General features: G+C 41.6%; 2 protein-coding genes across 5 annotated transcripts in view; both read right to left on the bottom strand.

Moving 5' to 3' along the window:
* Positions 1 to 1630: 1630 nt before the first annotated feature.
* Positions 1631 to 10878, bottom strand: CCNDBP1 (cyclin D1 binding protein 1; the record flags this gene model as incomplete). The annotated part of the gene is made up of 11 exons (XM_084241269.1): positions 1631 to 1745; positions 1995 to 2041; positions 3814 to 3874; positions 4939 to 5219; positions 5843 to 5919; positions 6438 to 6511; positions 6685 to 6781; positions 7521 to 7602; positions 10212 to 10291; positions 10568 to 10627; positions 10770 to 10878. 11 exons carry the CDS (start codon positions 10876 to 10878, stop codon positions 1631 to 1633), a joined length of 1083 nt encoding a protein of 360 aa, XP_084097395.1.
* Positions 10879 to 11590: 712 nt separating this feature from the next.
* Positions 11591 to 11937, bottom strand: part of TMEM62 (transmembrane protein 62) — a gene marked incomplete at both ends in the record, with an annotated part of 35385 nt that continues 35038 nt past the window's right edge. For all 4 annotated transcript variants that reach the window (XM_084240356.1, XM_084240357.1, XM_084240358.1 and 1 more), the window contains one exon: positions 11591 to 11917. In XM_084240356.1, coding sequence (XP_084096482.1) covers positions 11591 to 11917 — 327 coding nt within the window. The remainder of the gene's footprint in view (positions 11918 to 11937) is intronic.

The following is an 11937-nucleotide window of genomic DNA, read 5'->3' as shown; positions in this document are numbered from 1 at the left end:
AGAAATCTAGAACTGAGGCTACCAGGAGACAGAGGGGACAGGAGAGGACAGGACAAAGTGGGGAGGGAGCACAATGGATTATGGTGGTGAACAAACTATGGCTGTTTTGGTGGTAGGTCTGGTATGGTACCACCTGAAGGAGTAAATCATATACAACATTATAAACCAATGTTTCCTCAATAAAAAAAAAAATGGACTTTTTAGGTAATCCTAAGATTACACTGATCAGTGCTATCCCTGACCATTATCCTTAAAGATATAAATATGACAGAGCAAAGTCATAAAATATACAACATAGAACCTAGGAGGAGAATGATATTTGAGATTCAGCTACAGACAAATATCTATCAGACTGCTATATTCATTAAGTATCCTACAATTAAAGTTTGATAACATGAATTTGTTACTCAGTAATTTGTTCTCAGTAGAGAAATACAAAAATTTAGTACATAAAAAATAGGCCCTATAAAAAAATAAGAGTTGAATTGCTTTTGTACAAAGTTATGATTTTTTCTAATTCATTGTTGTTTTGGTGCACTCTTATTTGATTTTAGTTTTTTTATATTTGTTGAAAGAATAGAATGGAACGTTATAAAAGTAAATTAAAACTCATTTGACTTAAGGAATTTCAATGCCAGTACACACTAGTTGAGCAAAAGAAAGGCTACTGTTGCTGATTATACCTAAAGAGACTAAAGGGACATAAGAAGAGTTGATGTGGTGAACTACGCTTATCCAAGGGAGAGGAGTGGATTGAAAGGTTGTGGAAACCTGTGGTACATGCATAAGGCCCACATCAAAAATATAATTGAAGTGGTGATGATTCTGCCAAAGGATTCACTAAAGAGGCCCTTAAAATTACAGAAACCTTCTTATACATTTAAAATTTTTGATTTATAAAATCTTTGTATTTACTTTTGGGGGAGACATGTAATATATAAAAGAAAACAATAATACAGTTATGTATAAGGAAAATATGTTCAATTAGGTGGACAAAAACCAAATGAGCTCCATATAAAAAAGCTTCAGAGGCATGGACTAACCTGGAATTATATTCAGAAAGATTCACTGATAAGAATAATGGTATTATATAACACGCTGAAATAGTAAGAGGGCTTTAAGTCATCATCTCTAAACTAAGTCAAGTGTTTTTGCTTGAAATATACTTGTGATCATAACCAGATTTTTAGACCTATAAACGCAAATAAAAGCAATGTTCTAATCCCAACCCAATGAATTTCTGGTAGAAACAAACTTTGGAAGGATACGCATTTAACCACTGGCAGGTCAACATTTTATTAAGACTCTCAACATTTTTAACAGTGAAAAAACACTCTTTATTGCAAATAGGGAATAAGGCAATTTCCCCAGGAATTTCTAAAAGGCAATTCAGAAGCACAAACTCATGCGATTACCTTTTGTATCTAGCACATAAAAATAAATTTATATGGTTTATAAATAATTGCCAGTCTTGTAAAACCAACCATCTTTGATAAAGTGTCTCTTGGTAAGTATAGCCAGGAATGCCCTTTTGATTCAGGAATCATCCTAAGCCCCTTTTAAAAGCAGACATCAGATCCTACCTGTGACAGTAAGAAAAGGAAAGAGTGGTATGTATGAGCCTCAAAACTCATAATTCAAGTTCATTCTGAGTGAGCTCCTTGATTCTGTTCATGCAATGATCAACAGCATTAACAAGTAAGGGGATCCAGCTATCTTCTGGTTGTGGGGTTACATGACTCGCTCTGTGAGAACAGGAAAAAGACAGAAATTAAAATTAATATACTGTCAGGGAAAGACCTATCTTTAATAGGGAGCTCATGGAAACTATAATAAGAAAAAATCAATTTTCTATACAGAAATTCAGGGGCTCCACTATTAGTCGAAAGAAAACACCATACCCACCTTCTTTCAATTTGTGAAATGGGGATTTGGGAGTTGAGAAGTGATGGAAAGAGTAAAAAAGCTACTTGGGGAGAAGTCTTCATACTCACTTTGTAATTTCAAGCGCCTTCTTTAAAACAGATACAAGTTTCGCAGACTAGAAAAGAAACAGAGAATTTATTCATGTGGAACCCTACCATGAAAACAAAAGGAAAACAAAAATAGTTTAAAAGACTCAAATAAAAGACTCAAATAAAATTTTTTTAAAGAATCTTAGGGGAGGGCCTCCCCGGTGGCGCAGCAGTTGAGCGCTGGGTTGCGAACCTGCCCACAGCCTCTGCGGTGCCGGTTCGATCCCCAGCTGCTCCCCGGCCACCAAAGGAGGGTCCCACATGGCACGCAGACCTCTCCTGCAGCCCGCTGCTCCCCTCAGCAGTGTACTTCGGTCCTTCTGCCTGCTCTGCTCCCCGCTCTGGTGAATTCTCTCACCCTCCCGCGCTTTTGACTGTACCCAGTGCATGTATAAACAAAACAAAACAAACAAACAAACAAATAAATAAATAAACATGCCTCTATAAAATTAAAAAAAAAAAAGAATCTTAGGGGAAATATTTAAAAACAAAAATGCTGATTACAGCAATGGAGTTATGGGATTTTTTTCTATTTAGCAAAATCTTACTGTCACTATAACATTTTTGTAAGGTTTTTTTTTTTTTTTTAAACATTTATTTATATATTTATTTATTTATACAAGCACTGGGTACAGTCAGAAGCGCGGGAGGGTGAGAGAATTCACCAGAGCCAGAGCAGGGAGCAGAGCAGGCAGAAGGACCGAAGTACACTGCTGAGGGGAGCAGCGGGCGGCAGGAGAGGTCTGCACGCCATGTGGGACCCTCCTCCGGTGGCCAGGGAGCAGCCAGGGATTGAATCAGCGCTGCAGAGGCTGCGGGCAGCTTCGCAACCCAGCGCTCAACCGCTGCGCTACCGGGGAGGCCCTGTAAGGTTTTTTAACTGAAAACATTTCAAATAAAGGAAACAGAAAAAGGAAGCCTTCATCTAAATTTGTCTCTTCTGCTGATAGGTTAGACTATGTAGCAGAAAAAACTAATGCTCCTTTAAAAAAAAATCTATGAATATAATTTTAATAAGGTAACATGAGGACGTATGTATGCCACTGATAAATAGCACATATCTCAAATTTTTATTTGGAGTAACTGAAAAGGCATATTGCTAAAGATGTTTATTAGGAAATTAATATTTTAAAAGATGAATGTAAAAAAATGCTAATACCCAAAAGGTAGATACATTTGACATGTCTAATTTCCACTATCCAATTTATCAAATATTTTTAGGGCTGATTCATCTAATTGTAAATATAAGTCACACGACAGTTTTACTTATCTTTTCAATAGCATTAGATATAAGAACTTAAGTATGAAAATAAGAGAAGTGAACTCTTGCTAGCATAAGACTCAGTACTTGGAAGAATACAATGAAATCCGATTTTTGTAAAAAGGAGCTTGACCCTTCGTGGTTAAATCACAATGTGTTTATATCAGAGCAGTATATTTCTGGGACATTTATTTCTTGCTAACCTAGAAATTAGAAACCTGTGACTTCAGGTTGAGAGAATCCTAAAGCATTGTGGTATTTTAAGACTTTCTTTTCAAAGTTGTATTTTCTAAGGTCTTTGGATTTTTTTAAATAATTACCCAAGTGGTTATGGGGTAGAGAGCACTACTAAAGCCCATGGCTATTATAACTAACTCAGTAAGTATTTATTAGCACAAACACATGTAAGATGTGTGGCATTACTATTGTGCTTGCATCCAAATGTAACTATACTCCCTACAGTTTAAAGAAAATACTACTGATTAGTGAAATTCTACCAATTAGGTCTGCATTTATTCCCTGAATGCTGGTACTTACATTAATTCTCACAGTCAGGTGGCACACAGGTGGATATATGCTCAGAGCCAAATCATCCACACTAAGGGCAGAAGGCAAAAGTAACCATTAACAAAAACAAACAAACAAACAAAAAGCGTCCAAAGATTACCTAGATGACAGCTAGCTACTGCACAGCTAAGGATGTTACTACTAAGAAAATGACTGTCCCCCAAATACCTATCAGTTCCTTAAACTGGGCAGCCAGGCAAGCAATAAGGATTCAATTCATGTGGTATTTACTAAGCACATACATACACCTTTCACTAGGAAGCTTGAGGGGGTATCTCCCTTGCCCATAGTATGGGACATGAATAATTCAGTTAAAAATGTAAGAATCTGAAACCATCAATTTAATAATTGACACAGGTGGAGCTCACCCCTGGAGTGCTACTATATCGAGCACCACATTAATCAAGTGATCAAAATTAGCACTACCATTAACAGGACAAACTAACATCATATGCCTTCCCAATAAAAATGCAATGAGAAGCATAAAATACTCAACTGAGTGATACTCTTACCAAAAAATGTTTAACCTGAATATAATCTATAATCATGAAAAAAACAATCACATGAATCTAGTTTGTTGCATATTCTATAAGACTGAATTGGATCCTTTAAAAATGTCAATATGAAAAAAAGACTATGAAGCACAGGGACTGTTCTAGTTATCCCTGTAGAGATACAACCAAATGCAATGTGAGACCTTGAAAGAAACCTGGATTTTAAAAAAAAGTCACAAAAGACATTTTAGAGAAAACTAGGGAAATCTGAATGTCAGATAACATTATGATTAATGATGTTTCATATACACATATACTGAAGTATATAGGGGTCACTGATATCTGCAAATTATTCTCAAATGGTTCAGAGAAAAAAATGGCACACCTATCAGTAGAGAAATAAACCAACATAGGAAAAAAATGTGAGCACTAGGTGAACCTAGATGAAGACTCTATGGGTGTTCACCGCAATACTTTTCAACTTTCCTCTAAGTTTATAAACTTTTGAAACAAGAAGCTGGGGAAACACCTTGGGGTGACAGAAAAACAATGAGCTCAGAATGCTGTTGTTCAGATGTTTCTCGTGGGGAATCACACTTACCTAGGACTGATCTCATCAGAAATATCCACAATATCATCCAGCTGGGCCACCTGGTCCTTCTTCCCATTCTCTGCCACTGAAATGCGGATTTTCTTCAGGCAGGCTTTGGATGCTCTCACCAGTGCAAGGCATGGGATTAGGAGCTCATGATCTTCCTCTGACCAATATAAGTCTCGGTTGTTTGGACACCCCAACACATCATCTTCATTACTATGATTGTCAAAGTTGTTCTCCTCAGTGTCATTCAAGAGGCCAGAGTAAGGATCACATTCTTCCATGGCCTGAGATATAGATGATATAGATGAATGTTAAAAAGGGGGGAGGGAGGGCCTCCCTGGTGGCGCAGCGGTTGAGCGCTGGGTTGCGAAGCTGCCCGCGGCCTCTGCGGCGCCGGTTCGATCCCTGGCTGCTCCCCGGCCACCGGAGGAGGGTCCCACATGGCGCGCAGACCTCTCCTGCCGCCCGCTGCTCCCCTCAGCAGTGTACTTCGCTCCTTCTGCCTGCTCTGCTCACCACTCTGGCTCTGGTGAATTCTCTCACCCTCCCGCGCTTCTGACTGTACCCAGTGCATGTATAAACAAAACAAATAAATAAATAAATAAAACATGCCTCTATTTAAAAAAAAAAAAAGGGGGGGGGGAGCTATTAAACTTCCAGCATCATGTCTGAGTCATTCCAAAATCTTAGCAGCCACTTTATTAATGGCAATAGAGTTGAACAATTTCAAAAACCCTATTCTCACTCTCTTAGTCCTGTGAGGGAACAGAGAAGGGTGTCCCTAAATCACACAATTCCACATGTGGTGGAAGATGGGAGACGAAAGTCAATACACTGGAAATCTCTCAATCCTCATCCACTAGTCACAGAGCTGCCTTCCAATGATCAGCAAAAACAGTCTCCTCACCTGCTCCATTTCCTCATGTGCATCCTTCACAAAATCCACACTCTTCGTCAGCATTAAAAGGGCTGCAGCCTTATTATCTATGAATGAAAATTGAAAATAAAAACCACTAGAATTAAAGGAGAAATCCAACAATTCTCCTGTCTGCAACCAACTGCATTCTCATTTGAAGGAACAGCTAAGGAGAATCAACAAGAGTGGAAACCTAATGTAAAATTTTCTCACATTCATCCTCTGGGTTCCCAGACAGGAAGCTAAAAAGCTTTTTGCCATTTACAAAGTCACATGAGGTTTCTCATCATGGTCTTCTTGAATAACCACTATAGGTGGCTCTACACAGTAACTGCTTGAATGTGCCCCTACATACTGCTCTTGACCTATTTGTTCAACAAGAGAGCGCCACAGTATACAGGGAGTTTGAATTTAGAAGTATGAGATCAGAAAAGACTGGTGAAAGCACTAACACCTAATTTATGCTGTTGGTGATAAACTATACCTTTCCACTAGTTTAAATACACAAATGCTACAAAACTGGAAGCCAGACATGAGAGGTCTGTTTGCTTTGGCCAAAAAAGTCAATAACCCACTTCCCACTCACCTCTTGGTATCCGAGGCACCTGCTGGCATGCAACACAGACACTGTTGCAGGAAATAAGGTCACTGTTCTCGGGGCTAGGGAAAGGAATCATTAAGAATATATCAATAACCTAGGTTCCTGTCTCCTAAAAAGCTCCTTCCTGATAGTCACTATTCTCAACTTCAGTAACTTTCCTGTTTAAATGAGTTTTTCCCCTTTCTGAAGCAAGGAATCCCATTAACTGATGACCCAAGTGTGGCATCACTACCTCTGAGGTGGAGAGATGACAAGCACATCCACAAGCTGAGCCATGCCATCCATGATGTCCAGAGTGGCGCTCCGTATCAGCTTTCTCAGGGTAATTCCTACAGCCGAACCAAAAAAGTAAACAGCCTTGTCATCTTTCCAAAAGTACCATCTGCTTTCCTGAGAGTCTAAGCACTATAGAACTTGAGGTAACGTGCACCCACATGTTTTACTGGAATGCCAATATAAAACTCAAGTATTATTTATATCCCTATGTCATTTTCTTATACCTCCCATGATTCATTAGGCTGTTCTCCAAAAGAGATCTGGAACAAAATCTTTCTGTGACATTATGTATTCACTCATTAAGAATAGTGGTCCCTTGACATTTGTGGAGTAAACACTTGAAGTTTAAACCATTTGTGAGTCACCCTACGATCCATGAAGCATGTGTTCATTTATAATTTTGGCATGATTATAACCAAGGCATAAACTACAGGCCGGGCTGGAGATCACCTAACCTATAAGGGAGGTCAGCAATAGGGTATGAGGAAGGTGACTGGGTCTGAGATCCAATCAGCATCTGTGGTATCTTTAGCAGGTTAGAGAGGGAAGAACCAATGAAAATTAAAAACCTTACAGTCAGGCAAGGCAGGGGAGATGAGAACACAGTATCTACTCCTTAGCACAGAGGTTTATTTATGGAGGTCATTTATTTTATAAAACCATCCTTGCTGCATATTATAGGGTAGTTACACGCTCAAGCTGAAGGAAAGGTAAAAGTTTCAGGGCTTTGGCTGACATATTAGCAAAAATTTATCCTGTAAATCGAACATGTATGCATACATAGAGGCTTACCCTGATCCTTGGGAAAGGAATAGTATACTGCAATAATTGCCTTGATAGCAGCATGGATTTGTTCACAGAACCTCTGGGTTTCCTATGAGATGATGGACCAATTTTAGAAAGAAAAAAGGAAACGGATTAGATCATCAAACATGTTCCAAAGTCCTATTGTACTGTTCTTAACACATACCAGAAGGAGTTAACTGGACACAAGATACTAAACTGATAACTCAATAAAACATGAAAAAACAAGAAAAACGTTTCTCTGATACTCTATATTCCAAGATATGCATGATCACCTCTGAGATCTTCACCATATCTTAGACCAGAAGTTGAAAAACTTTGGCCCACTGCCAGTTTTGGTAAATAAAGTGTTACTGGGATACAGTTTATATATTTTCTATAGTTGCATTCACACAGGAGCAGAGTTGAGTAGTTGGCCTGCAGGGCCTAAAATATTTGTATTAGTCTCTAGTAGAAACATAATATACCTAAAGTAATTAAAATGGACTGTGCAATGCTCAATGTTGACTATTTTCCTTTTAAGTAGTCACTGACTTTCTCTTATCTTCCTTGTCCTCATGTCTCTGCTAAATTCTGTGCCAGTGCTATTGCAGATTAATGACAGTCTATAAACTTACCAGTTTGGGGTGGATAAGTACAGTGATTGAATGTGTTTAGAAACTGATATGGTAATAAGACATTGCCTCAATATCCAAACACATAATTTTAAAAAATACCAATCTATATGGATTGGAATGAAAAAAAAAAAAAAAAAAAACCTCCCAAAACACCCTTCAGTAGGAGTAATGTGCCAAGATCCTAAGATTCAAGGTTCTGCCTGACAAACTTTTATTATATTAGAAAATTCTGACTCATCTATGAGTGAAACCACCATTCTGAGTATAGCCAGAAAATGCTCTGTCCTCATGGTATCTTACTATCTGTGAATTTTAGCAACAAGTCCTAAGTGTGTCTGAAAGGAGGCAGCAGATTAGAAAAATAAGGTAATATTACTATTCTCTGAAATACGTTCTTCCACAAATCTTTTAAAATGCTTTCATACAATTAGTTTTTTCATCACAGATACCTGAAGTATAGGGCGAGAGTTTATCATTTATTGTAGGTGCAGGAAAAGAACATTTTTTTTTTTTTTCATTTTAAGACATCTGGATATCGAGACTGAGAAAGAGAATAAAACTAGTGACTATGAAAATCAAGTGATATGCCATTTTCAAATAATCTTACTCTCAAGCTAAGCATATTTAGTTCTAGAAAAAATGGGAATAGGGCATACATGGTCACAGTCAATGTTCATTTTGTTTTATAATAAAAGGTTATTAAAAATGCATATATTCTTCGTTCCAGCAATTCTTTTTTTTTTTTTTTTAATTTATTTATACAAGCACTGGGTACAGTGAGAAGCGCGGGAGGGTGAGTGAATTACCAGAGCCAGAGCGGGGAGCAGAACAGGCAGAAGGACTGAAGCACACTGCTGAGGGGAGCAGCGGGCGGCAGGAGAGGTCTGCGCGCTAAGTGGGACCTTCCTCCAGGGCCGGGGAGTAGCCAGGGATCGAACAGGCGCTGCAGAGGCTGCGGGCAGCTTCGCAACCCAGTGCTCAACCGCTGCGCCACCGGGGAGGCCCCGTTCCAGCAATTCTACTGGATTTTTTAACCCCAGGTTCTGCCTGACAAACTTTTATTACATTGGAAAAGCAACACTAGACACTTGATCTTGCAAAATAAGCTCTGACCAATTCTAAACTTTTTAATTTGCAGAGCCTCCCCTGGTGGCGCATCGGTTAAGCACTGGGCTGCGAAGCTACCCACAGCCTCTGCAGTACCGGGTTTGATCCCTGGCACCTGGCAAGGGTCCCACATGGCACGCAGACCTCTCCTGCCGCCTGTTGCTCCCCTTGAGCAGTGTACATAGTCGGTCTGCCTGTTCTGTTCCCCACTCTGGCTCTGGTGAATTCTCTCACCCTCCTGCGCTTCTGACTATACCCAGTGCTTGTATAAATAAATAAAAATCTTAAAAAAAAAACTTGCAAATTATGATGTTAATTATTTTAAAAAGGTCCAGAAAAATGTTTATGGTATCTATTTTTTTATAAAAAGCACATATGTATAAATAAATATGTGTATGTATAGCATATGCGTTGAGTAATACAAAAGGAAAAGGGGAGAGGCGACAAAAATGAGGAATGGAGAGGGAAGACAAAAACTTTTAGCACACATAACTTTGTTATCGTTTGAATTTTAACTATCCATATTACTGATTAAATATTTTTAAAATTCAATATAAAAAGGGCTTTATGTAGTGCAGCAGGAAAGATGTAGCTTAGACATCAGATAGGCTCTAATTTAAATCCAACCTCCACTGTTTATTACCTTAACCCAAGCCTCAGAACCTGCTCATGGTATGTGAAAACCCCTAGTAAACAGCAAGTGCTTAAAAAATAATTACAAGAAAGGAAATAACCAGGAAGAACTTCAGACTGAACTAATACATTTATAGGGCCTGCCTAGTTCTTGTCAGGCACTGCACTGGGCAATTGGTCGTCACACTCCTGAGAAGCCCGAACAATCTCATTTGACAGATGAGGAAAATAAACCACCTGGCTTTAGTGTGAAAGTGGAAGGAAAATGCGGAGTTCCCAGGGAACAGAGGCAGTCCAGGGACTCCTGGAAAGCAAAGCCCACCTGTGGAGACGGCAGGGGGAGTCGAGAGAAGACAGCGGTCAGCGTCGTGGCCTCCTTCGACACCACCACGGCGGCCTCATCTAAGGGGTGACGAGAGGCTGGTGTTAGTGCCCAAAGGACGGGCTGCAGCCCCCTGCCGGGCTCTAAGACAACGTGTTCCCTCGCCACCCCCGCCGGCCGGGTCTCAGAAAACACCCTCCGACGATGACTGTTTCACGCTCAGCCTCTGAGGTGCCGAGGACGGGCGGGGTGAGGTAACCCCACAGAGAAGGCGCCGCCGCGGGGGGAGCGAGAGGGAGGAGGAGGGGTCGGGACGCTGGGGCGAGAAGCGGGAGGCGGCGACGGCAGGCACTCACTGAGGCTTCTCCAAAACGTCTCCCGATTAAACTCCTTGGTGGTCTCGCGGGCTTCGCCGACTAGCGAAGTGGCGTGAGGACGGAAGCAAGAGGAAGAGCTGAGGTGAGCGGGGCCACCTGCGCCCCAGCCCTCCGCCCGCCCCCGCCCCGGCCGCACCCACGCTGGGCCTGGGCTCTGCCCGTCCCCACCGCGCCAGCTCACCCCGCACTCCCGACATGAGCAGTCGCAGCGCCACTGCCAAGTGCCGGAGCTGCTCCAAAGGCGGCGCCAAGCCGGGCTGAGCGGCCGCAGGGCCAGCGGCGCTCGCCATCACAGAGGCTCGCCCGGCGCCCGGTCACGGCAGCCGCCCCACTTCCGGCGTCAGCGACTCGGCGCTCGCTTCCGGCAACAACCACGCCCGCCCCGCCCCCAGCCTGACCACGCCCCTCGCGCCCCAGGCCACGCCCACTCGCCCCTGGGATGCAGGCTCCGCCTCACTCCGTCTTGCAACTACCCCTTCCAACAAGCCAGTAGGAGTTCTTTCTCATTCATCATTCATTTATTCGATTAGTTGAAAACACCCCCGACTAGGAAGCAGAGCCCATAATCCTTCAGGAAAAGAGAACTTGGAGCTAATATAACAAGGATAGTCAGGGCTGCGTTCAAGTTTGCACTTGCCCCTTGACGGTTGTCCAGTTCCAGACACAGTGTTAGGTATTTTACATGAGGTAACCCTAAAAACACACTGGGCCTTAGATATGCCCATACATATACCTAGCCCTTGTCCTGAGGATGTCCCAGATTAAGGCTTTCTCTTCACAAAGTAAATCAACCCTTTGCCTTCCTGGGGAAGGAAGGAATCATGGCATTATTTTGAGATTTTTCTGCAGTCCATTCTGCAGGAATCAGTAGTGGATTAATTCACCCAACTGCAGGGAGTTCAAGGAGTGGTTGATCCCAGAAGGTCACCCACTAATATTGGCCTTCCACCTGCTGCTGGGGCAGAGGCCAGGGCTGCAGATGCATATGGTGAGACAGGGCCTTCAGGAACTCAGGTGACTTTTTAACTGCCCTATGAAGGTTCCAAGCTTGGTGGAGTTCAGTGTCCACACAGAACGAATGAGAACAGGTGTCAACAGTGTCAACCAGGTCCGCAAAGGAGAGAATAAAAGAGCTATAGTGCCATATGTCTTATGAAGAAAGTAGCAGGAATAAATCTGCCAGATGTACATCAGTAGCATAAACAGGTGAACAGGTATAATTTTCAAGTATGTCCCTTGGCGGAGATGAGACCTGAAGTTGTGGCCAAAGCACCGCTGCAGCAAGCTCCAACACAAGTAAGCCATCAAGGGGATGTTAAAAAACACCAGCTGAAATGAGGAGAAGAACA

This window comes from Talpa europaea, assembly GCF_964194135.1.
Source record: "Talpa europaea genome assembly, chromosome: 8".
NCBI classification, from domain to species: domain Eukaryota; kingdom Metazoa; phylum Chordata; class Mammalia; order Eulipotyphla; family Talpidae; genus Talpa; species Talpa europaea.
Note: the sequence above shows the minus strand (reverse complement) of the source record. Positions and strands in the feature narration are given on the sequence as shown.